The sequence below is a fragment of the Aplosporella prunicola genome, assembly GCF_010093885.1.
Source record: "Aplosporella prunicola CBS 121167 unplaced genomic scaffold K452scaffold_67, whole genome shotgun sequence".
NCBI lineage: Eukaryota > Fungi > Ascomycota > Dothideomycetes > Botryosphaeriales > Aplosporellaceae > Aplosporella > Aplosporella prunicola.
Window position 1 is genome coordinate 16,740 of NW_022983595.1, and position 23,113 is coordinate 39,852.

Genomic DNA, 23,113 nt, shown 5'->3' on the forward strand with positions numbered 1-23,113 from the left:
ATTATGTCCGCCGTCCGCTATCGGGCAGAGGCACGAGGGAAAATCCCAACCCCCAATCTACCAACACCTCCAGGTCACCCTCTTGCGTCGCCTAGCTCCCTCAAGCGCCGCCAGCTTTCATGCTCTTCTTCCCCTTTGGCTGAGAGGCGTTAATTGACCCCAGACTTCTCTCCTTCGGCCTGCCAGCGAGCCCGGTTCGTCAAACGGCACCACCGCCGCCCAGATGCGTCAGATCAGATAAAAAGCTAACGTCTTGCTCATCAGTTCTCTTTGAAAGCATCGGTCCCTACCCTCCACCATGTACCCTCTCCGCACCCGAGCCGCGGCCGCGGCCGTGTCCAGGTCCGCCCTCCGCCGAGTCGCCAGATCCTCGATACCGCGCGCCTCGGCCGGTCTGCTGCAGCCATGTGCGAAGCGCTACACTACCTCATCTGAGAGTCGGCAGGAGGGCGCGCGCACCGCCATCATGAAGATTCTAAAGGATGTTGGTTCCAAGCGCGAGATCCAGCAGTACCTGGCGCAATTCAGCTCCGTTCAGTCGCAGCAATTCGCCGTCATCAAAGTCGGCGGCGCCATCCTGACGGATCACCTGGACGCACTGTGCACCGCTCTGCGCAACCTGACCACCATGGGCTTGTATCCTGTCATTGTCCATGGTGCCGGTCCGCAATTGAACAAGTTGATTGAGGCGGCGGGTGTCGAGCCCGAGTTTGAGGAGGGTATTCGCGTCACCGATGCGAAGACTCTGGGCATTGCCCGCAAGCTCTTCCTCGAGGAGAACATGAAGCTGGTTTCGGCGCTGTGGGCCGAGGGCGTGCGCGCTCGTCCCATCACCGCGGGCGTCTTGACCGCCGATTACTTGGACAAGGAGAAGTGGAAGCTGGTCGGTCAGATCACTCAGGTTAACCCCAAGCCCATTGAGGCTGCCATTGAGGCCAAGGAGCTGCCCGTTTTGACCTCTATGGCCGAGACGGAGGAGGGCCAGGTCCTCAACGTCAATGCCGACGTTGCTGCCGGCGAGCTGGCTCGCGCGCTTGAGCCATTGAAGATTGTCTATCTCTCGGAGAAGGGCGGTCTATGGAACGCCAGCACCAACGAGATGATTTCGTCCATCAACCTGGACGAGGAGTACGATCACCTGATGGCGCAGCCCTGGGTCAAGCACGGCACCAAGCTGAAGATTAAGGAGATGAAGAAGCTGCTTGACGACCTGCCCAAGTCTTCCTCTGTCGCCATTATCCATCCTTCTTTCCTCGAGAAGGAGCTTTTCACCGACTCTGGCGCCGGTACTCTGATCAGGAGGGGCGACAAGCTCCAGACTGCGTCGCAGATCACTGAGTTTCCCGATCTCGCCAAGCTGAAGGAGGTTCTGATCCGTGACCGCAAGGGTCTTGATGCCGAGGCTGTTGTCGACCGTTACATCCAGAGCCTGTCCAAGCGCCCGTTCAAGGCTTACTTTGATGAGAAGATGGAGGCGCTCGCCATTGTCCACCCTCCCAGCGAGTCGAGCAAGACTGCGCACCTGGCCACCTTCACCGTCACCAAGCCCGGCTGGTTGACCAACCTCGCCGGCAATATCTTCACTCACCTGCAGAGCGACTTCCCTCGTCTTATGTGGACCGTTGACACGCACGACGAGAACCTGCCTTGGTTCTCTGAGCGCGCCGACGGTACTCTCCGCCACAGCGACGAGGTCCTGTTCTGGCACGGCATCACCGACCTTGACGAGGTCCGCCAGCTGATGCTCGAGTTCAAGCAGCACGGCCGCTCTATGTTTGGTGACATCAACCTCGAGTCTCAGCTCGACCGTGCCGCCAAGTACGCTGAAGGCCTCCGCGCCCGCGCTGCTCAGAACTCGCAGACCCGCTCCTACTCCACCATGCGCACTCTCTCTTCGCAGACCTCGCCCATGGGCCGTGTGACGGCTGCTCTCCCCCGCTCCACCCGCGGCTACGCCACCACGACCAACCCCAACCCTCCGTACGGCATCAAGTACAAGAGCAAGGACTGGCCCTCCAAGGTCGCTTTGATTGGTGCCCGCGGCTACACTGGTCAGGCTCTGATTGACTTGATGAACAACCACCCCAACATGGATCTGCGCCACGTTTCGTCGCGCGAGCTCGCGGGCAAGAAGCTGCAGGGCTACAGCAAGCGCGAGATTACGTACGAGAACCTGTCGCCGGACGACGTGCGCAAGATGGCGGAGAAGGGCGAGGTGGACTGCTGGGTCATGGCCATGCCCAACGGCGTGTGCAAGCCGTTTGTGGACGCGATTGACGAGGTCGGCAACCCGGAGACGGTGATAGTGGACCTGTCGGCCGACTACCGCTTCGACTCGAAGTGGACGTACGGGCTGCCGGAGCTGATTGACCGCTCCAAGATTGCCAACGCCACGCGCATCGCCAACCCGGGCTGCTATGCCACGGCGGCGCAGATTGGCATTGCGCCGCTGGTCGACTTTATCGGCGGCGGGCAGCCGACGGTTTTCGGTGTCTCGGGCTACTCGGGCGCCGGCACCAAGCCCAGCCCCAAGAACGACGTGCAGAATCTGACCAACAACCTGATTCCGTACAGCTTGACGGACCACATCCACGAGCGTGAGATTTCGGACCAGCTGAAGACGGCGGTGGGCTTCATCCCGCACGTGGCAGTGTGGTTCCAGGGGATTCACGTAAGTCGACATGAAGGTGTTTTGAGAAACTCGACGGCTAATACTAGCACAGCACACGATCAACATCCCGCTCAAGCAGGAAATGAAGGCGCGCGACATCCGCCAGCTCTACCAGGACCGCTACGCCGGCGAGAAGCTGATCAAGGTGGTAGGCGAGAGCCCGCTGGTCAAGAACATTAGCGGGCGCCACGGCGTCGAGGTCGGCGGCTTTGCCGTGCATAGCTCGGGCAAGCGGGTTGTTGTGAACGCGACGATTGATAACTTGCTCAAGGGTGCCGCCACGCAGTGTCTGCAGAATATGAACTTGGCGCTGGGCTATGGCGAGTACGATGGTATTCCGTTGGATGTGTAGATGTGGGGTATTTTTGGGGTTTGATGGGGAGGGGCATGTGTGTGAGTGGTCGGGAGTAGATAAAACCATTTCGTTTTTTGGACGGGTAGGTGGGGTTTGTGGTGGGTGGATGTGGTGAAGTGGGATGGATGGTGACTATACCAACCAGACCACGCACGCCCACGCACGCACGCACCCATCAAAGCCGTTTCTTACTTTTTACTTTTCCTCTTTTTTGTTGCTTATCTTGTTGTATATGTTACATAAGTGTATCATGACTTGGATGGATGGAGGGGCGGGTGTAGCAATGCATGCATTTACCTTTTGTTTTATCTTAACTACTATTCTACCCCATCTATATCGCCTCGCTCATAGTATATTACATCATACCGTCCGTCTTAAGAGGTACGGTACGTAGATTCTCTTAGGATATAGTAGGTATAGATATAGACAAGAAGCTTATATTAGCTCGTCGTACTATATCTATCGATTAGGTATCTATTTTAAATATCTAGGTGTTTTTGTTGTTGCTGGGGGAAGAAAAGAGAAGAAGTGAAAACTAGGAAAATAATACCCTCGCTTTACCGCGTCCTTGACTTACTTATTTACTTATTTTAACTACTTGCTCTCTTTACATAACCCAAACACACAAACACACATGCGAACAAACTAACTAGCCAACGAAAGTAAACCTAACTCCCAACGATAAACCAAAAACAACGATAAGTAAGAAGTGTAGGTAGTACATGCGTAACAACGTGCCTATAGCGTAGCATAGCGTAGCGTAAAGCGTACCTAACTAAGCCCTTCCTGCCCTTCCCCTATTCCATACCAGCTCCTCCATCTCCAGCTCCGCTCCAACCCCAACCCCAATCTTCCTTCCCCATCCATCACTTGCCTTCCCCCAGCCAAACTAATCCATCTCTCTCTCCCCCCCTCGGCGCCGTGCCGTGCCGTGCTGTGACGTGCCATACTGGGTATATACATGCGAACAACGAAAGAAACAAACAGACATGAAAAGGAAAGGAAAAGGGAAACGGGAAAAAAAAAAAAAAAGGAAAAAAAGGAAAAAAGAAAGACAAAATCCTCCAACGACGACAATACAAACTTACTACCCACCCCATCGCACCCATCTCATCGCATCCCTCATTCGCCCGAACCAAAGCCATAATACATCAAAAAGAAAGAAACGACAGTAAAGAAACGACCGTCAAAGAAAAAAGAAAAAGACCGTGTAGCGTGCACGCAAACACGCTACAAAAACTCCTTCTTCAGCACCGGCGTCGCATCATCATCAGCCGTGTCGTCCACGTACGTCGACACGGACGATAGGGAGCGCGGGCCGCGGCGTGAGGGGTTGGGATGCGCGTTGATGCCACGGTGTGGGTTCGGGTGAGAGTGAGAGGAAGGACTGTGTACTGGTGCCGGTCGCTTGCGGAAGAGGTTCTTGAGGTTCGAGAGGGGGGACTGTGGTTCGGGTGGCGTTAGCGTGGTTTCTAGTTTTTTGGGTTTTGTTCTGGGGTTGTGACGGGTTTGGGGTTGGGGTTTGTGATGGGTGGGAGAGGGAGAGGTGTGTGGCGTCAGTGACGGTACCACGCCTCCCTCCGCCATTGGTGTATGGTGTTTCGTCTGCATCGGGAATAAAAGAACAAGAAACCAAAAAAGCAGCACTCACCCTAATCGAGCTGGTCCAGGAGCTGCCACTCCTCACACTCGCACCACTACTAAGCGTGCTGCCACTCATCCTCGTCCCCGCACTAGCGTCCGACTCGCGGCGATCCGGGCTCCCGCCCGCCTTGCGCTCCTCGCCCAAGATGTCGGCGAAGCTGCGCGGCGGCAGCGGGCGCGCGCCTCGGGGCCCGTGGCCGTTGTTGTTGCGGGCAGACGCGCGGTGGCTGCTGCTCGTCGTCGGCGTGACGGTGTGTCGGAGGAGGGGGCCGCCGTTCCAGGCTAGGGGCGTCACTGCAGCGCGGGCGTTAGCTTGCTTGCTTGATGGCGGCTTTGTGCTGGTGTGGCGTTGGCGTTGGCCCATGTGAGACACGGTGATGAGGCTCAAGTCGATATTGCGGGGTTGCTATTGCTGATCCCGCGCTGGAACGCGACTGGTTGCGCGACCAAAACATCGGGCGACAATAACAATAACAACAGCGGATGGATGGATTGATTGATTGTGCAGATCCGAGTGCAGTTCAACACTTACCTCGCTTCAGCGGCCCGTATCGGTTCCCAGACTGGCTCTCCCAGCCCTGCCCGTCGCGGTCCCGGTAGTGGTATTTTTGCGTGTCGGCGTCGTAGCCGGTGCACACCATGCCCTCGGGCAGACGGTTCGAGTCGCCGTCGTGTTGGTTCCAGCGGCGGCTCATGATGGTGGTGGTTGTGGTGTTTTGTTGTTGTGGAGGTTGTTCAGGTATGAGGGTGTTCTGCTTGCTTCATGCGAGTATGTATGTAGGTAAGGTACGAGGACCAGACGAAACAAAAGCGTGGTAGAGACTGGGGAAGCGGAGTGACGGGATGATGAAGTGTCGAGAGCGAAGAAGAAAGAGAGGTGCGGTGTCCCAGGGAGCCGGTCTTTGTTGACGAGGCTGTGGGAGGTTGATGATCTGTAAGGCAGACAGACAGGCAGGCAGGCTGAGACGGGAGAGTTAAACACTCTCTCCCTCTCCCCATTCCTCGTTCCTGTCTCATGGTTACCACCAGAATCTGGGCCGGTCAAGCGCAGGCACAACCCACGGGCGCTCGATGCGGGGCTAACCCTCTTGCTGTGGTAACGCCGGGAAGGGTCTGCGGCTAAGGCCGTGCAACGGGCGGGCGCACGACGATCAAACACCCGCAATCGGCAACGATCGCTCCTGCGAGCTATCTGCAGCGCCGCAGCCGCTTTGCTCTCGCTTGCTCTTGCTGAGCCGCGCCATCGCCCATCGCCCATCCCACTTTGACCCCGCTGCACGCGCGCGCTCTCTCAGTCTCTCTCTCTCTCTCTAACTATATTTAACCACTTTTCGCACTCCTAGTTACCGCTGGTTGGCTTCGCCGCATCGCTTTGGGTGGGGTCGCTGGTCCGAGATCTCCTCAACCAACCCTGCCAGTTCTGGACCACGCGCCGCGGCGCCGCGAACCCGCCGCCTGCAGCGACGGGCTCCACTTCCTGCTGCGTTGTCCTCGCCCTCGTCCTTCTCGAATCGTTCGAACACGAGCCGCTGCCGCTGCCGCCGAGGCCCCGTCAGGCCGTGCGTGGCGCTGAGCGTCGGTCTCTTCGCCCGACCGGCCGAAAAGACGTGACGAAAGTGACGCCGGAGTGACGCTCGCTCGTCGCCAGTCGCCAGTCGCCCGTCGCCCGTGTGTGTGTGCACGCACACACCTGCCTGCCTGCCTGCCTGCCGTCCTGCTGTCGTGTGCCCGTCCTCCGAGGTAACGCTGAAACGAGGCACCTGACGTCGACTGCAGCAGCGACGCGGCCTCGATTCCGTGCGACGCGTTGCCTAGGCTGCAAGGCCCTGAGCTGCGAGGCCCCGGGGGGAGGGGGCAGGGCGGGAGTGAGGGGAGCGGGAGCCCAGCTGAAGGGGCGCGCTGCAAGGCATTCTGCAAGGCATTGCGCATTGCGCTGCAGCAGCTGCGGGCTGTGTTGTGCGACGAAGTTGCTTATTGCTGGTGTTGGTGTAGGTACCTACCTACCTACAATAGAAGAAAAGTGTCACGTACGTACGGCTGCCGCTGCTCCTGCTGTGCGAGGCAGGCTGGCAGGCTGGCAGGCTGGCACTCAGCCTCTCGTGGCGTGGTGTTGTGTCTCTTCTTTAAACTTATCGCCAGCCTCCACCACCAGCCTTCGCCCCCAACGCAACCCCGCGCCTCCTCATACGCGTCTCTCCCTCTCTCTTTAGTCTTCACAGCCTACACTTTCACCCAGACACGCTAGATTACATCAAACCCGACGCCCATGCATTGAGGGGTGTACATAGCCTAACCCTCCCATCAGGCCGTCAGGCCGCACAGTACCAAACCACCACCAACCGCGCGCCACGGCGCCACACCCGCCGCAACCATCCACCCATCCCAACCTCGTCCGCAACCAGCCAGCCTTCTTCCCCTCTGGCGTGCTGCGCGTGTTCTGTTCTGTTCGCTTCCCTTGGCTTCGGGTCGCGCTTTCGCGCTTTGTTGCGACGCCCTCCCTTTTTGCGGCGGGGGAGGGGGAGGGGGGTGTGTGGTGTGTGGCGTGGGATGTTCTCCTACGGTACCTAGCCAGTAGCCGCAGCGTGGAATGTGTCAGAACCGAGAATTCCGCGGTACCCATCACTCACTCTGTGCTGCTCGCGGGGGTTGCGTCCTTGGGGTGGTGTGTAGGATGGTGTGTGATACCTATGTAGGTAGGAGGTTGGCGGCGTGCATGCTACCTATGCTCTACCTATGCCGTAAGAACAAAAGAAGTGTGAATGAACATGGGGCTTGGTCTTCATGGTGCGGAAGTACCTAGTATCTAGGTGGGTATCCGGTGGTCATTTCGCATGCATTTGCTGTAGGTCTGTATATCCATGTCCGTACTACGTACTGAAACACTATCTTTACACAACAATATTTTTTCCTGGGAGTGTTGGATCGACTCTCTAGGCACACACATGGGTCATGGGCCGTTTGGTAGCAAGCAGCTGGGATCTAGTAGTACTGACCTCTTTTCTTTGCTGCCTAGGTAGGTACGGATTACTCCTGTCTCTTCGCTTCTTTGTCTCTTTGTCTGCTTTCGAGCCTCTGCTTTCCTTGCGTCTTGTCGCTGCCGCTCTCTCCTATGCACGCGGGTTCCTCTCCCCTTCTCCGCCCTCATCTCGCTCATTTCCTTCTCGGCAGCCTCCTGCTGCCGCTCCTTCTTCGTCGGCTCTCGCAACGGAGGTGGAGGCGGAGGAGGGACAGAGGCGACGGCGCAGTGTCGTACTGTTCCACTGGAAACGGATCCAATGGGCGTTTCGTCAACAACACCCTTAACGCGAACACCATAGAAGCAGACCAAGCCGAGAGAGCGAGCGCTCAGCAGCGACGGAGGAGCGGGACAGGGCTTCTTATCGCAAGAGCTAGCTAGCCTTTCGCGAAAGGTTAGCGCTGTTGGGACTGCTGCGTTCAGTGCAGCTCTGTCAGGTGAGATGTGGTGTGAAGCGGGCTGCGTGCGGCGAGGATAGGGTGAGATGGCGTGGTGCTTTCGATATGCCTTCCAATGGATCGCACCTTCCGACGCGCCTTCCAACGCGCCTTCCGTCACGCCTTTCGACGCGCGTTTGCGCGTCTCGTGTGCCTGCCGTTAAGGTATGCTGACGTCAGAAGAAGCTTGTTGAGCCCATGGAAACTCTAATTCGACGCTCTTGTTCCGAAGATGCCGCGGCACTTGATACGGCTTTTCCTCTTCCTCTTCTTATCACGAGTGGCTTGATTGGCGATGCATTTCAGAGGATGCACTCCCCTGCATATATGATTTAAGCAACGAAGGATTGTGTGTGTTCACTTCATCCAGCCTACTAAAATCCTAACCAGCATAATACATTTCCATCCTCACATTACACATAATAAAACAGCTAACGCCATATAAGAAGCTGCACTGATTCTACTACCAAAATCTCCGCCTATTGCGCCATGTCCCAAAGACACGTCTATGCCGTCAACTGCTCAGTCATGTTCGCGATCGACGTGCTCTTAGCATCCGTCGACGTCTTATAAGATCGCCATCTCCACATGGGGATCTTAGCCTCGTACATCTCGTCGATCTCTGCAAAAGTTCTATTTCTTGTCTCAGGCATGAGGAAGTAGACAAAGATGATGATGGCTACCATGAAGCCAGCGAACACGAGGTAGGTTTTCGCGCCGAGGCCGGCACCATCTGCCGCGGTCAGCTGGGGCACGACGATGGTGGTGATGACGGCGGTCGTCTGCGCCCAGGCAATCGTCCACGTCATGGTGAAGCTGCGGAGCTTGACGGTCGGGATCTCCGATGGCATGACGTTCGACAGCGGGAAGAAGGACGCGCCCCAGAAGAAGTTGAACATGAAGGATGCCGCTGCGATGCCCAGCACTGCTTGCCGGTTCCCCATGTCGAAGGCCAGCCCGCCTGCCACGGCGTTGAGTGCGAGCATGGCGGCCATGCCGGTGAATGCGAGTGGACGACGGCCCAGCCGCTCGATGAGGAAGGGCGCGGCGATTGTTCCGGCAAGCGTGCAGCAAGAGGCGATGATCGTAAGGGCAAACTCGTTGGCCACGTTGATCTCGACCAGGAAGACGGTGGCATACGTGGTGGAGAGAAAGATACCGGACAGCTGGTTGAAAGAGAAGAAGGACCCGGCGGTGATGGTGCGCTTGATTTGAGACTTGTCGAAGATGTGCCAGAAGCTGACCTCGGTAGAGACTGACCGCTCGGTCTCCTCACACAGACGCATAACGCGCAGTTCCTCGTCGACTTCGGCATCACTGAAGCCGCGGAGCTTGCGCAGACTCGCTCGTGCCTCCTCCATGCGATCTTTTCCAATCAACCACTGCGGGCTTTCGGGAAGGACGGCAGTGATTGGAATGAGAAGCACAGGCAAGACGCACTGCACGGCCAAGGGTATCTTGTAGGAAAGCGAATCGGTGCGAGTGTGCGTGCCGTAGACGACCAAGGTGGCAATGACGCCGGAGAAGAGGTTCATGATGTTGATGCAAGAGACGACACGGCCTCGGATGGCGACGGGAACGGCTTCAGAGAGGTAGAGCGGCGCGGTCGAGTTGGCGATGCCCATGACGAACGCGACCCAGAAGCGACCGGCGATGAAGGCGGCCAGGTTGGGAGAGAAGAGCTGCAGGAAGCACCCTCCGATCGAGAAGGCATATGCAGAGACGAGTGTCCATTTCCGACCGAGGTTGTTGTTGAGGGGATAGGCAGCTATGGCGCCCAGGATGGATCCGACGAGAGGGACCGCGAAAAGCAAGTTCTGGTTTTTGGCCGTGAAGACGAGCTTGTGTGTTGTGGGGTTGAGGCCTTGGTAATGATCGACCTGAGAAGTGTCAGCGTCTGATCATGTCACTGCTGGGATGATGGACTTACAAATGGCTGGAGGGCGATGATGGGGGAAATCACTTTGTCGTCGAAACCGAAGAGGAACGAAGCAGCGGCGAAAGTTGCGCAGGTGAAGAAGAGGAAGGGGTTGACAGCAGATTGCCCTGACGCAGTGATGGGAACTTCTTTATGAGGATCTTCATCATGGACGACGTCGACGTGAGCCTTCTCCATGGTTTCCACGCTCTCGTCCTTTTCTTTGGACATGATGTGGAACCGATGATTTGCTCGACGAAGCGATGGACAAGATGAAGATAGGAAATTGAAGCCGAGAAGCTGAGATGGCTGATGATGGACAAAAACAAGACACCGCCGCAGCAAAGACACAGTCTATAAGGCACACACAGGACGTCGCGGCATTGAAGCTCAGAACGTGCGCCCAGCACACCACGGGCACGTGGGCACCTAGATTCGCCGAAGCAGACAGAGCAATCCCCCAGAATCTGGGGCGTGGTTATGGGGGAGGAAGGAAGCGGAGGTGGAGTGCGGAGAGCAACGGACTCTAGAGAAACCGCGCGCCAGCCGTGGCGCGGCGACATCTCAGGAGACCCGGTCCCTGCCGTGCCGAGCGGCGAAACTGATCCTTCACTGCCTGCTCGAGCTAACTTGTGTCCGCCCGCGCCCTAACGCCACCCCGTGCCAGGGTCTCTTAGGTGCCCACCCAATCCCCCGCTTCGCTTCCGCTGCTGGACGTGCCGGAGGCCACGACTGCTCTTGTTGCCCGTTGCAACGGAGAATTATTCGTTCGTGACTTGCCGCCGGACTATTTGCTCACTTCTTCGTGGGGTATTGTTTGCTTTGGTTGCCTGATGTTTTTTTTTTTTTTTTGGGTCGGCCATACTGACAGATCCATTGTCCAGACAGCTACACTTGACGCGCGAAGGAACGGAGTGGTGTTTATATTTACAGAAATACATAACATGCGAAGATACGAAAGCACTTGTAAGGGTACGAAAGCCTGAGGTTGAAGGTGTAAAGTTGATTCACATACCCATGCAGATCAGGCATTATGCGGGGTTGACTATAGCTAAAGACGTGCAAATTATCCGCGACTGAAGAAATTATGCTGCTTTATTAAGTACGTCTATCATCTATCTACTCCGCAACGAGCCCGTCCCAAACCGTAGCCTTGGTCAAAGTCGCAGGCACACCCTGCGCACCATCTGCCTCCTCGGCAAAGAAGCCAAGCCCGAAGCAGCGCTCCTCGAGCGTGTAGACCCGAGTGGTGATAACGGTTCGCTCGTTCACGTACACCTCCAATACGCTCCCGTCATAGAATGCGTGCACGCGCAGCTTCTCTTCCATTTCGCCGCCGGCCGAGCGCACCGTGAAGAGCGTGTGCGGCGCACTCTCCTTCTGGAACTGGATTGTTCGCTTGGATATGGTCAGGTTAGGGCGTTCGATGATGAAGTCTTCCGACGAAGGAGACCAGTAGAGACGCGTCTGCATGTCGAGGTCTGTACAGAATTAGTGAGATCCTACGAATTGAAGGGTTTCTGTACCTTTGGAGTGATGAATGACAATCCCGACGTTCTGACAGTGATTCGACACGGCGAACTCGGCTTCAAGTTCCCATCTCGACGTTAGCAGAGGTAGCTGTAGCTGTCCCTCCTTGACCGGTCCCAGCGAGACTTGTGAGAGCTCCTCCTTCTTTGCAGCACCGCGCAAAGCTTCCAGACGCTTGTCGGGAGATATCCTCATAGTCGATACGGTCTTTGTGCCATTAGATCCGCTCTCCGCGTTGATAGAAGTGATGCTTTCCAGTTCCGAAGCGCGCGCTCTCACGACATTGTCGATTGTCATGAGGCTCACAACGCGCGGCAAACTTAAACAGCCGCTCCAATTCTGTTCTATCTGCAAGTCAACAGGGAGATCATCCTCCGTGACCCAGCCAAAAACAATCTGTTGCTCCGTCTTGGGGTCGTAAAAGCCATTAGCAGCATAACAAAGGCCATGATCGAAGACGCCGCCATAACGGTACTCCAAAAATGGCGCAGACGGCGCGCTTCCGTCCTGAGGACGCACATCAGCCGCCAACCAAAGCTGGCCCCGGTTCGGGCGCAGGCTGCCCTCCTGCGCATATCGCGCCCTGCAGTCTTCGGCGCCGAAAATCAAAAAATCCTGCGTCCGGCTCCGCGACTCGTTGGCCAGCGTCATGAAGTTCGTCACCTCCCAGTTTACGCCCTGATCCCCGGTCCAGCGCGACGGAGAGAAGTTCAGCCCCACGTCGATTGCTGGGCCCAGAAATCGCCATTGAGTCAGGTCGCTGCGGTCGACCGAGTAGACGAAGCTGGTGGGGCCTTTGCCGACGACGCCCCCAGAGATGATGCCGTAGAGCGCTTCCTCGGAGCCGTTAAGTGCTTTGCTGAGGGACGGCCATGTACAGACGTAGGGATCCCTCCAGCCGGTGACGTTGATTTCGCTTGGTGGGCCCGGCAGGATGGGATTGCTTTCGAGTTTCGTCCACGTGTTCCCGCCGTCTTTTGAAGTCGCTATCGCAAGAGTCTCGCTGCCATAGTTGTAGGGCAGAGAGTGGTGGATCGGAAGCTTGCTGACTGCTGTGTAGAGGTATGTCAAAGTACCGTCGGCAGCTCCGTTGATGCCGGTTGCCCGGAAGCACCCCGTGAAGACTCCAAGTTTGTCATAGGGCGTGTCGCGGTCAAGGCAAGGCTTTGTGGAGGTTTTCCAGGACACTACATCTGTGGATGTCGACTTGCCCCATGCCATATCTAGCTGGATGTTAGTAATGAGTAGAGAAATAGAGTAGAACACCGCGTACCTGCCCACTGAGCACCATTAGGGTTCCACTGGAATGCAAGATGATATGTGTCTGTAGTAGGATCATAGCCAGGAGCGCAAGGGTCGTTTAGCCAGCTATGATTGGATATGCAGTGAAAGACGGGGCGCCATCGCGAAAGAACTTGAACCATATTCGACTGTTTCTTTGGCGCCTGTGGTAGTAGCTGCGGTAACTTTGCGGCACTTTTTTCTCGCGATGATTGTGTTGGTGTTGATTGTTCAATGCATGCAGGGAAGGATAAGGCCGGCATGCGGCAAAGGATAAGGCTGGCAGACGGCGGAGAATAAGGCTGGCAATTAGCTTGAAATGGTTAATCAACAAACGCTAAGCGCTGATTAAGCAAAGCCTCTTTAGCAGACGGAGTAACTAGTTGTGGAGATTCGCCGACAAGATTTCTCCGATTTGCGACTGCTGGCTAGACCTTAAACTCGTGTCCGCCTTCATCATTCCTGCCATAGAATCATCCAGAGCTACAACTGCCAGTTGTCAAAATGGTAGGAGACCATCTGGGCAGGTGAGAAACGTCTGGCCTCAGCATGAAAATGCTGTCTTGATACTTACACGAGGTAGATGGTTTTAGCTCCATGCGAAGTCATTCATACACTCGCAAAGGTCATGGCTAATCTGGTGTCGCATAGGTTTCACCATTGTATTCGATTTTGAACATCCAAATGTTGCTCTTAAGATTCGATGCTCAACTCTTCCCCGACCAAAGCTACGTACTTGCCGAGAACCGGATGCTGTCCTGCCCTCGCTGTCAGCCGTCAACCCTCTACCATTGTCCTCACTCTTCACTTACCTGCCCGGATTTTCTTGAAAAAGTCGAAGAAGCCTTTCAACAAGGCCAACATTGGATCTGAGGCTGAGTGGCAAGCCGTGGTCATAGGAAGGCCGCTGGAGACGGGAGATCGCAATAATTCCGTGATTTGTTCATGGTTGGGAGAGAGATAGCACAGGTGCTCGCCGTATCGTCGGGTTGCTACTGCGCTCTCGCAAATACAGTATAACTTTTCAATCTGGTAGGGATTAGTGGAGGATCGTACAGTGTTTAAGGCTTCACTTACTAGACCAACTCCGTGTACTTCAAGCGAGGAGAGAGGAAGCGTCTGACATAGTCGAAGAGCCGCCTCAAATATGGAGATGCTATGGTCAATGCGAAGGGCAGGATGCTCCGCCTGCAGCGTCAAAACTTTATGCGATAGACAAACACACCACAGCCGGTTCATAAGCCATAGTTCGTTGACCTTGAGATCCGCCTTTTGAGACTCTTTCAGCGATATTTCTGCACGCCAATCCAATGATGCTGCTGTATCTGAGGCTTGACCAGGTGTAGACACCTCGTACGATGACATATGGCGTTGATGGTCGTTGATGCTCTGGTATATGCTTATAGCCGTGTTTTGGTCGAAATACTGACAGCCTTGCCGCCCAAGTCCGCATTGCCCGTTGAAGCACCGTAGGAAATCCTCGTTAATAGGATCAAACAATGTCATGAGCTCGACTAAGCCGAGGGTTCCAGCCGATTCGGCATCGTCGTCTATTACGATGTCCATGTTGTTATCAGCGGTGACAGACGTGACGGATCGCAGCAGCATTTGCGTTTCCGCGCCAGGATGACCGAGAAAAGTAATGGGGTGTCTTCGTTCCAAGGCATATGCTCTTTCAGTAACAGATAGTAAGTAATAAATCCTGAGTCGTTGTTGACGGTCTTCCGGCCTGCACGCGTTATAGCTCTCAATTCGGTCAAGTCCTAATAGGCAGCCGAGTTCAGCCGCTTCTCGCAACCGCAGCCAAGCAGCGTTGTGCTGATTCCTTTGAAACAGGCAAGCGAAGAGAAATATACTCGTTAGGAGAGCGTCGAAGGATGGGGTCTCGCCGAAATCCACAGAAGCACGCATCTTGACTGACTCGGAAAGCATCATGTTAATCATGGCCTCGCGAGACGATGCCGAAGGCCATTCTCTGATGCGGACAGGCTGGATCAGAGAGAAGGAGCCCAGAGCTAAAAGCATTGCCCCAAAATGTGGAACTGTCCGGTGATGTTGTGAAAGCAATCGAGAGAAGACTGTCGCACGCCTCAGGATTGGTAGCGTCGGAAATAGGCGGTCAAAGTAGACGTCTATCCATCGTATGAGGCGTTCTTCGTCCACATTCGGAGGCCAAAAAGTGGCTTGCACAACGGTTTGTAGTGGCTGTGGGTGCACAATTGACCTAGCTGCCGGATCCGGTTGCTCGGGAAGTAGATTTAACAGAGGATCGCCTAGAGCAGCGCTGGTCGGGCGTTCCAACGACGTTGATGCTTGCACTGGGGGCATGAAAAAGTCTGCCTCGCTGGAGTTCCATGCTGCGGCGGGCAGGGAGCCAAACAAGTCCCATGAAGGCTGCTGGTCGGGGATTTCGAGGTCGACAGGAGGCTGGGTGTGATTGCTCGAGTCTGGGGGGGTTGCTGTAGTTGGTGTTCTCACGGTGCTGTCAACACTGCTTGGCTGGTGCCGGGCCTCTGACCTTTGGGCATGTAAGCTTCTTGCTAATTTGATGATTGGTTCAGGAGTCCGTACCTGCGGGCAGGGCCTCTCTTCCGATGCGGGGTAGCATAAGTACATTGAAAGTTCCTTGCACTACAACTTGAACAGGGTTGGGAAAGATCACACTATAGGCTATAGCGTCAGCAATGATGCTTATAGCAACCCTTCAAGCCATCGCTGTCACCTTAGTTTTGCGAAGTCGACACTGGTCGCAGGCTTTTTTTGTAGGTACAGGGTTAGGCATTGGGTATTACGCTCTGACCTCGCGTCGGTATCGGGATATTGGGGTCGTTGACGTCTACGTAGTCCACGCCCAGTCCCCGAAGCCAGTTTCCTATTACTAACGATTCTTGGTTTTTTCGGAAGAGAAGGGAACGATCTCACGTGATGCTTCCCCACAGAGCCGAAAGATCAGGCGTGGGCCGAGGTGCGGGCAGCGGAGTGAGCGTGTTTCCCCGACGGTGGCACGGGTGGATGAGTAGTTTGACGATTCTCCGGGGACGGGGCTGGCGAGTGGCGGTAAATATTGGCAGAAAATGAGCGATTTGAAGGTGGTTGGTGGGCTGGGAGTGGTTACTGATGGGGTTGGTGGCTGAGAGTGAGGCCGGATGCGGTTAGATTAAGTGGTTACATAATCAATCACAACGTCATGCGGACGGCGTCTCCCGCGTTTGTATAGCTGCAACAGCTATCAAATACTGTCGGGCTGCCACTTGCATCTGGCATCTTTTTCTCTCCGCGCAATCCTTATCACCGGAGACATGACCTCCTCTAGTCTCGAGCTTCAGGAGCTTCCTAATGAGCGTCGGGATGAAGTTCAGTTCCAAAACAACTCACCTCCTGAGACGGCAGTCACGGCAATAGAGAAATGGAACAGCTCATGGACAAACATCTTTCGTCTTGGAGCCACAGCCTGGGGCTTCTTGGTGATGGGCGGCAACGATGCTGCCTATGGTGTATGATTCATTCCTTGATTCTTGTCTCCGGAGTTGTGCTAATCATGAATAGGCTATAATTCCATATGTACGTCTGGTAATCGACTAGTGATTGACAACTACTGATATCAGTTACAGCTTGAAGAGTACTACGACTTGTCATATCTCGTTGTATCGCTTGTCTTTTTCTCCCCATTGGGCGGCTACGCTGCTGCCGCTTTTCTCAACAACGTCATCCACATGCGCCTAGGACAGCGTGGCGTTGCTTTTATTGGCCCATTATGCCATGTACTTTATCTCTCCGAGCCTATTATAAGAGCATACTAACAGGAGCTTAGATAATTGCTTTCGTCGGGATTTCCCAGCATCCAAAGTATCCGGCGCTTATCGTCTTCTTCCTCATCGCCGGATTCGGAAACGGCATAGAGGATGCGGCGTGGAACGTCTGGGTGGGCGGACTGACAAACTCCAATGAATTGTTAGGGATGCTGCATGGCACGTACGGCGTCGGGGCTGTGCTTTCTCCGCTCATTGCTACGAGTCTGGTGACCAAGGCAGGGTGGGATTGGTGGACATTTTACTATTTCATGGTTGGTCACGCCTTTTCAGTGTTGACATCTTGCTGACGCGTATATTAGATAGGTGGAGCCGTCATCGAGTTCGGCGTGTTGCTCTCGAGCTTTTGGAGCGCTACCGGAGCCAAATATCGGTCCTCCCAAGCAGCATCAAGCAACAAAGGCTCTCTGAAGACAGCTTTGTCCTTCAAAACTACTTGGATCGCTGCCATATTTTTGCTGGGGTATGTCGGGGTTGAGGTTTCTCTCGGAGGATGGGTCGTAAAATTCATGACCAGCGAACGCGGTGGCAAGGCTTTTGAGTCTGGCATAGTCGCGACTGGCTTCTGGATTGGAATAACGGTTGGACGCATGGTGCTGGGCTTTATAACCCCCCGAGTGGGTGAAAAACTGGCTGTTTCCGTAAGTCCCATTTCTGTCCAGATCCTCCCCTTTCTAACAATAAGCACAGGTTTATGTTGCAGCTGCCCTCGGCTTTCAACTTCTGTTCTGGCTTGTTCCGAAGTTTGCTGTCAGTGCCACGGCCGTCGCTTTTGAAGGATTTTTCCTAGGTCAGTTCTCACCTCCTGTTTGCCGATTCTGGATAGATTGATTCTGATAGTTCATAGGTCCATTATTCCCCGCCGTTGTCGTCGTCACGACGAAGCTGCTCCCCGCCAATATGCATGTCTCCGCGGTCGGCTTTGCAGCGGCACTGGGTGGAGGGGGCGCCGCCATCTTTCCCTTCGCAGTTGGAGCGTTAGCTCAAGCAAAAGGGGTGTCTGTTTTACAGCCTGCCATTGTCGGCCTTCTCGGCGCCCTGTTCGTCGTCTGGCTGCTTCTTCCGCGCAACAAAGATAAAAAAGACGACGGCACCGACGTTGAGAGGTCTGGGGCTGGCGTGCTCCAGTTTTGCCGGAAGAAGATGGACTCTGCCGTATCGCATTCGAGGGGGGCTTTCGGAAAGCTCCATACGGCTAAGTAGGCGCCTGTTAGTGATTACTCACCTTTGGATAGCAAAAATCTAATCTCCATAGGTCAAAACGAGCTCATGATGGGACACCGCGGCCTCGGACCAATGCCTTGCCGTTTGCGGTACTGATTGGAGTTGACCCAGCTTCTGAAAATCCACCTCCGTACCAAAACGTGCGATCTACGCAGCTGAGACAGTAGATGGGTACCGAGATCCATCATCTAGCGAGACAGGGGACGATACAAGCAGTCCCTACAGAGTGCTCCTTGCCTAGCTCCCAGCTCGAGTCCTGGGTATGGGTGAAAAGGTCCCAGAGCACATACAAACTGTACATATCTTAACTGTATATCTTCTCCCACACCGTATAAGCATCACCGTCTCGCTTCACGGTGATGAACGTTACAATCATGAGCTTGTCTATATTTTATACTCTGTCTTTTCCCAAACAACTTTATAAAGCGCGTTCTACTTGGTCCAGATCCAGCATGAATTTCTCGTCCATTCCTGTGTTCGCTTCTTCCTGGTCACAAAATCAGATTGTTTGATGCTATAGTGGTCGACGCTTTGTACTTCTATCCTGTCTATCGCTTAGGAGATATTCACCTCGGACATTTTCTTTTCCGCCTCCTCCAATGGAGTAACCTTTTTGATCACCCGTGCTGGGCTACCCACAGCTACGCTCCACGCCGGTATATCCTTAGTCACAACAGCACCAGCCGCAATAGTGCATCCTTTTCCGATTTTCACGCCCGGAAGGATGACGACGGACCCTCCGATCCAGCAATCATCGCCAATTTCAACGGGCTTGGCGTACTCGACGTTGTCTCGACGGCTCTGGACCTCCGTCTCGTGCGTGGCGGCGTAGATTGAGACTTTGGGGCCAAACATGACTCGATCGCCTATGCTGACGAGGCCGCAGTCGAGGATTGTAAGCCCGAAATTGGCGTAGAAGCGGTCGCCAAACGAAATATTACAGCCGTAGTCTATCTCAAATGGGGCCTCTATGTATACCTCGTCGCCCTCGATGTGGCCTATGATCTCCTTGAGCATCTCCATCCGGGATTTCTGCAGGGTGTCGAAGTCCGCTTCAAGCTCTTGCGGGAAGTAGTTGTTGTATTTGTGGCTCCAGCGGCGAGCCTTGAAGCGGGCGGCGTTGAGTTCGGGGACAAAGGCATCGTAGCTGGGATCTGGCGTTAGCGGCTGGTCATGGAGTTGACGCGGGAGGGAGGGCGCCTTACAGCATGCCAGAAATCATCCTCTCGTACTGCTCACACCATGGAACGTTCTCCAACTTCCATGCCTTCCGCACCAGCTCCATGTTCTTTTCTGTTGCGGCCATTTTGTTGATTGGCTTCTGCTTGTCGGTTTGAGGTTTGTTGTGGAAATCGTTTGGAACGGATGTGAAATGCTTAAGTAGCTCTACTGCGGTCATCAGGGGTCCTGCACTGGTAGAAAGGCTTTTCCGGAGCCTTGTCGTTCGGACACCTGGTCTCAAGGGGCCGGTCAGAGACAAAGCAGATGTCGTAATGTGATTGGGCTCCGTGCCTCCCGGGGATATCTGTCTACGGACCCGTACAACCGGAACCGGTACCGGAGCTAATCTGCTTCTGGGGGGCAAGTCAACCGGTGGCGCTACGGTGGAGCTGCTGCCCGCGTTAAGGCCGTTCGGGTTTATGTAGCGGTTGATGTGCGGCTAAATTATTACGGCCTTGACGGTGTGTGGCGGTGCCTCCTGTGTCGCTGTCCCCCGAAGCTCCGTTGATGCAAGGTTTCTCCGGAGGGCCGGCTTTTTGCGGGGAAGTTGGATGTTGGATTAATGTTGTTGGTGGATGGATGAAAGGCGGACGTGGTGGAGGATGGTTGGCTGGGGTTTGGTAGTGCGCTGAAGTGATCTTGTGATGCTCGCTTGCATTTTAGGTTCTTACTGATCGTTCCGGGATGCCGATACCGATACGCTGGTTGGCGCCGGTTTGCGGAAAAGGAAAAGCTGCTTACTGTGTGAGTTTTAAATCCGAGTAAGATCTGTACGTGCCATAATTCGAAACTGTGCTGACTGGACAGATACAAAACCCAGACGGAAAACCCAACGGTAGACATCGGTGGAAGGTATGATGCTTGGCCATGACATGCTTCGCTGTGTAGTCGCCGAGACGCGAAGGCTTTCCGTAGGTATGGGTCTCCAACCGGACAAGAACTACTTCAGACTGCGTAAGTATCATAGGTATGAGAGAGAGGAGAAGTACTGTGAAGACGAAACCTTTAGCTCCATGTGAAGAACTTCATCCACAGGTGCGCAAACAACATGTTGCCGATTAAGGACAAAATCTTATCTTTGGAAAAGTGCCTTCAATAGAGACTTGAGACTGTTATACTCGCTTCGGAATCATTCCGCGAAACGGTACAATCCCGCATTCATGAGATCGGAGTGGATTCCGTCATCATAAAGCCTGAGATAACTTCGTCGTCTTCGTCCGCCAAAGCCTTAATCGTCGGAACTTTGACTCAGAGAGTTGACGATGCCAATTTCGACAGAGTGGGTCGCTGCCGCTGCGGTCATCTTTGACATGCAGATGCGGAACCTGGTTGGCGGGTGGCGTCCTTTGGGCTAGTTAGGTTAAATCGGGCTTAGCGCAGAGTATCGCTGAGATCCGGGGTTCGTTTCATTCCGCGCCCCCACTCCATCTCTCATTCGACGTCCTGCAGTCCTGCATCATTTCTTGCGACTCTCCTTCAAAACCTGATGCCGGGTCTTTATCAAGCTCAGAGCATTGCTGGATACATACAAGATCAACCAACATCTTCCCCTCCGTCATTCTTCCCCGCCGTCATGTACCCCACCACCCCGCTTCCGCCTCGGATGTGGGATCGCCAAGGACCGCCAAGTGCAGTAGCTGATGGAAAAAGCAGCCACAATCCTCAGCCTTCGCAATAAAATTCACCCTCCCCCATTTTCGTCTTCATGCAGCTCTTGCCTTGCTCAATCTCAAAAGTCCTCCCGGACTGCTACCGCAATGTCTGACATCAAGAACGAAGTGACACAGCTAGAAGTAGCTCATGACGCTGCCGAGCGCGGGCACATCGCCACCGACCAGTACGGCAATGCGCTCGTAGATTTCGACCGTGCTGCCGAGGCGAGGCTTCGTCTCAAAATCGATCTGAACGTCGTCCCTACCGTAGCGCTTCTGTATTTGTTTTGCTTCATCGACCGCGCCAACATCGGTGAGTCTTCCAGGTGATGGACTTTGATTGTCGGATGTGTGCACTCAGGCTAACATCGCTTCAGGCAACGCAAAGCTGGCTGGACTTGAAAAAGATTTAGCCCTCCAAGGTTACGATTATAATAAGGTCCTGTCGATTTTTTACATCTCATACATCGTCTTCGAGATCCCGTCAAATATGGCCTGCAAGTGGATTGGTCCCGGATGGTGTGTCCCCCTTGGTCCCTCACTATCCTACCTCACTGACGTCCTCAGGTTTATCCCGATGCTGTCGTTGGGCTTCGGAATATGTTCTATTTGCACCGCTTTTGTACACGACATTCATAGCGCCTCTGGTGTCCGGTTTTTGCTCGGTCAGTGGCCATCCTTTTCATATTGACCATGACTGACGTGTATCCACAGGTCTCTTCGAAGCCGGAATGTTGCCAGGGATCGCCTACTACCTGAGTCGGTGGTATAGGCGCAGTGAACTTGCCTTCCGGTTGGCTTTGGTAGGGAATCCACAGCAGAATAATAAATATACTTGCACTGACTTTAAACAAGTACGTGGTTATGGCTCCTCTAGCTGGCGCTTTTGGGGGTCTTTTAGCATCGGCAATCCTCAAACTGCCTCACTTCGGCTCTCTTCACAGATGGCGCATGATCTTCGCTATCGAAGGCATCATCACCTGCGGCTTGGCCCTGATCTCCTTCATAACTATGGCCGACCGTCCAGAAACAGCGAGATGGCTTACTCAGCAAGAGAAAGACCTGGCGATAGCGCGCGTGAAGTCCGAACGCGTCGGCACAACCGAGGTACTGGACCGTCTGGACTCGAAGAAGCTGCTCCGCGGCATATTCAGCCCCGTCACCATCTCTACGGCCTTCATATTCTTGCTCAACAACATCACCGTTCAGGGCCTGGCTTTCTTCCTGCCAACTATCGTCCGGACCATCTACCCGCACGATTCAGTGATCTCCCAGCAGCTGCACACGGTCCCGCCGTACATCGTAGGCGCATTCTTCACGCTCTTCCTCCCTTTCGTCTCCTGGAGACTCGACCGCCGCAACATTTTGTTCATTGCCTCCGCGCCGCTGATGATGATCGGATACATCATGTTCTTGGCATCAACAAACCCTCAGGTCCGGTACGGCGCCACTTTTCTCATAGCGTCCGGCGCGTTCCCCTTCGGTGCGCTCTGCAATGCCCAGGTCTCGGCAAACGTGGTTACGGACACGGCGCGCTCTTCTGCCATTGGCACAAACGTTATGCTCGGCAATGTCGGCGGGCTTATCTCGACTTGGTCATTCTTACCGTCCGATGGCCCGAACTACCATATTGGCAATGGGTTGAATCTGGCGACGTCAAGCTTGATGCTTGTTATTGCCATTCTTTTGCTGCTGTGGATGACGGCGGACAACAAGCGGAGGGAGAAACTGGATATCCATGCTGAGCTTGCGAAGCTGGATGAGGGGACAGTAGAGGATCTTGATTGGCGGCATCCGGCCTTCAGATGGAAACCGTAGACTGCGTTGGTCTGGTTTATGCTGCTGTAACTATGAGTAACCTCGAAACATATGGGAAAGAAGGTCCTTGACTGCTTTTAGATGACGAGTATTGTGTTTGCTTTATGGTTCTTCTCGAGGCTATTAATCGACTGTTGTCTATCCAAGCACTGGGCCCTGCAGTACCGACCAGTATGTCGCAGTGTATTATCCGAGCCGTCGGATGGCGCAGGTAGAACCTCAGTCGACCCGATCCTCCTGGCCGCGATCTCCAGACCCAAGACACCTACGTCGTCCGCGAGGGCGCACGTACGCCAAGTCTGGGCGGGAAGGCGCCGTCTGCTTGGCGGGAGGGCGCAGCCGGTTGCGCGGCAGAGGCTGTAGGCGAGAGCCGGGGACGAAGTCCTCATTGCGGACGGACTTGAGCGGGAAAGCGGTGTAAGTGACCGTAAAATCGGGGCCGGGGAGTGCAGGACTGGCTTGGGTGCTTCAAGGAGATGATGCGGATGAGAGAAGTAGGCGCTGCGGCGGCGGTGAAAGAGACTGCCCGTTGGTCGC

At 54.8% G+C, this 23,113-nt stretch overlaps 9 protein-coding genes across 9 annotated transcripts; 4 read left to right on the forward strand and 5 right to left on the reverse strand.

The window, feature by feature from the left end:
• The first annotated feature begins 30 nt into the window (after positions 1 to 30).
• Positions 31 to 3,354, forward strand: K452DRAFT_322721 (uncharacterized protein). Its single transcript, XM_033544544.1, has 3 exons — positions 31 to 194; positions 265 to 2,671; positions 2,724 to 3,354. Exons 2-3 carry the CDS (start codon positions 299 to 301, stop codon positions 3,021 to 3,023), a joined length of 2,673 nt encoding a protein of 890 aa, XP_033391696.1. The 5' UTR covers positions 31 to 194; positions 265 to 298; the 3' UTR covers positions 3,024 to 3,354.
• Positions 3,355 to 4,256: 902 nt separating this feature from the next.
• Positions 4,257 to 5,365, reverse strand: K452DRAFT_303138 (uncharacterized protein; the record flags this gene model as incomplete). The annotated part of the gene is made up of 3 exons (XM_033542687.1): positions 4,257 to 4,469; positions 4,678 to 4,964; positions 5,203 to 5,365. The coding sequence occupies 3 exons, from the start codon at positions 5,363 to 5,365 to the stop codon at positions 4,257 to 4,259; spliced, it is 663 nt and encodes a 220-aa protein (XP_033391697.1).
• A 3,264-nt stretch (positions 5,366 to 8,629) lies between these two features.
• On the reverse strand, positions 8,630 to 10,272 carry K452DRAFT_329928 (uncharacterized protein; the record flags this gene model as incomplete). The annotated part of the gene is made up of 2 exons (XM_033545083.1): positions 8,630 to 10,003; positions 10,054 to 10,272. 2 exons carry the CDS (start codon positions 10,270 to 10,272, stop codon positions 8,630 to 8,632), a joined length of 1,593 nt encoding a protein of 530 aa, XP_033391698.1.
• A 621-nt stretch (positions 10,273 to 10,893) lies between these two features.
• K452DRAFT_354145 (glycoside hydrolase family 32 protein) lies at positions 10,894 to 12,995 on the reverse strand (the record flags this gene model as incomplete). Its single annotated transcript, XM_033545869.1, has 3 exons — positions 10,894 to 11,522; positions 11,568 to 12,794; positions 12,845 to 12,995. 3 exons carry the CDS (start codon positions 12,993 to 12,995, stop codon positions 11,161 to 11,163), a joined length of 1,740 nt encoding a protein of 579 aa, XP_033391699.1. The 3' UTR covers positions 10,894 to 11,160.
• A 134-nt stretch (positions 12,996 to 13,129) lies between these two features.
• Positions 13,130 to 15,863, reverse strand: K452DRAFT_322724 (uncharacterized protein). Its single transcript, XM_033544545.1, has 6 exons — positions 15,575 to 15,863; positions 15,424 to 15,515; positions 13,930 to 15,370; positions 13,665 to 13,881; positions 13,427 to 13,610; positions 13,130 to 13,371 (listed from the first exon to the last, which is right to left on the reverse strand). The coding sequence occupies exons 1-5, from the start codon at positions 15,632 to 15,634 to the stop codon at positions 13,546 to 13,548; spliced, it is 1,875 nt and encodes a 624-aa protein (XP_033391700.1). The 5' UTR covers positions 15,635 to 15,863; the 3' UTR covers positions 13,130 to 13,371; positions 13,427 to 13,545.
• Positions 15,864 to 16,085: 222 nt separating this feature from the next.
• K452DRAFT_292784 (uncharacterized protein) lies at positions 16,086 to 18,213 on the forward strand. The gene is made up of 8 exons (XM_033541441.1): positions 16,086 to 16,346; positions 16,399 to 16,413; positions 16,464 to 16,613; positions 16,664 to 16,915; positions 16,964 to 17,302; positions 17,352 to 17,451; positions 17,509 to 17,870; positions 17,917 to 18,213. The coding sequence occupies exons 1-7, from the start codon at positions 16,152 to 16,154 to the stop codon at positions 17,862 to 17,864; spliced, it is 1,407 nt and encodes a 468-aa protein (XP_033391701.1). The 5' UTR covers positions 16,086 to 16,151; the 3' UTR covers positions 17,865 to 17,870; positions 17,917 to 18,213.
• A 1,205-nt stretch (positions 18,214 to 19,418) lies between these two features.
• On the reverse strand, positions 19,419 to 20,178 carry K452DRAFT_150032 (uncharacterized protein). Its single transcript, XM_033535526.1, has 2 exons — positions 20,110 to 20,178; positions 19,419 to 20,049 (listed from the first exon to the last, which is right to left on the reverse strand). The coding sequence occupies exon 2, from the start codon at positions 19,947 to 19,949 to the stop codon at positions 19,554 to 19,556; it is 396 nt and encodes a 131-aa protein (XP_033391702.1). The 5' UTR covers positions 19,950 to 20,049; positions 20,110 to 20,178; the 3' UTR covers positions 19,419 to 19,553.
• A 342-nt stretch (positions 20,179 to 20,520) lies between these two features.
• On the forward strand, positions 20,521 to 20,939 carry K452DRAFT_292786 (uncharacterized protein). Its single transcript, XM_033541442.1, has one exon. The coding sequence runs from the start codon at positions 20,593 to 20,595 to the stop codon at positions 20,782 to 20,784; it is 192 nt and encodes a 63-aa protein (XP_033391703.1). The 5' UTR covers positions 20,521 to 20,592; the 3' UTR covers positions 20,785 to 20,939.
• On the forward strand, positions 20,864 to 22,576 carry K452DRAFT_303143 (uncharacterized protein; the record flags this gene model as incomplete). Its single annotated transcript, XM_033542688.1, has 5 exons — positions 20,864 to 21,071; positions 21,136 to 21,277; positions 21,326 to 21,423; positions 21,473 to 21,561; positions 21,614 to 22,576. 5 exons carry the CDS (start codon positions 20,864 to 20,866, stop codon positions 22,574 to 22,576), a joined length of 1,500 nt encoding a protein of 499 aa, XP_033391704.1.
• Between the last annotated feature and the right edge of the window lie 537 nt (positions 22,577 to 23,113).

Bases quoted from the DNA above. Each gene is read 5' to 3' on its own strand.
- K452DRAFT_322721 (XM_033544544.1), top strand. From the start codon at position 299: ATGTACCCTCTCCGCACCCGAGCCGCGGCCGCGGCCGTGTCCAGGTCC. The intron at 2,672-2,723 runs GTAAGTCGACAT...ATACTAGCACAG, and splicing joins TGTGGTTCCAGGGGATTCAC to CACACGATCAACATCCCGCT.
- K452DRAFT_292784 (XM_033541441.1), top strand. From the start codon at position 16,152: ATGACCTCCTCTAGTCTCGAGCTTCAGGAGCTTCCTAATGAGCGTCGG. The intron at 16,614-16,663 runs GTACTTTATCTC...ACAGGAGCTTAG, and splicing joins TTATTGGCCCATTATGCCAT to ATAATTGCTTTCGTCGGGAT. The intron at 17,452-17,508 runs GTCAGTTCTCAC...GATAGTTCATAG, and splicing joins TTTTGAAGGATTTTTCCTAG to GTCCATTATTCCCCGCCGTT.
- K452DRAFT_150032 (XM_033535526.1), bottom strand. From the start codon at position 19,949: ATGTCTACCGTTGGGTTTTCCGTCTGGGTTTTGTATCTGTCCAGTCAG.
- K452DRAFT_292786 (XM_033541442.1), top strand. From the start codon at position 20,593: ATGCCGGGTCTTTATCAAGCTCAGAGCATTGCTGGATACATACAAGAT.
- K452DRAFT_322724 (XM_033544545.1), bottom strand. From the start codon at position 15,634: ATGCCTAACCCTGTACCTACAAAAAAAGCCTGCGACCAGTGTCGACTT. The intron at 15,371-15,423 runs GTACGGACTCCT...ACATGCCCAAAG, and splicing joins AAGAGAGGCCCTGCCCGCAG to GTCAGAGGCCCGGCACCAGC. The intron at 13,611-13,664 runs GTAAGTGAAGAG...CAGCGAGGGCAG, and splicing joins TTTCAAGAAAATCCGGGCAG to GACAGCATCCGGTTCTCGGC.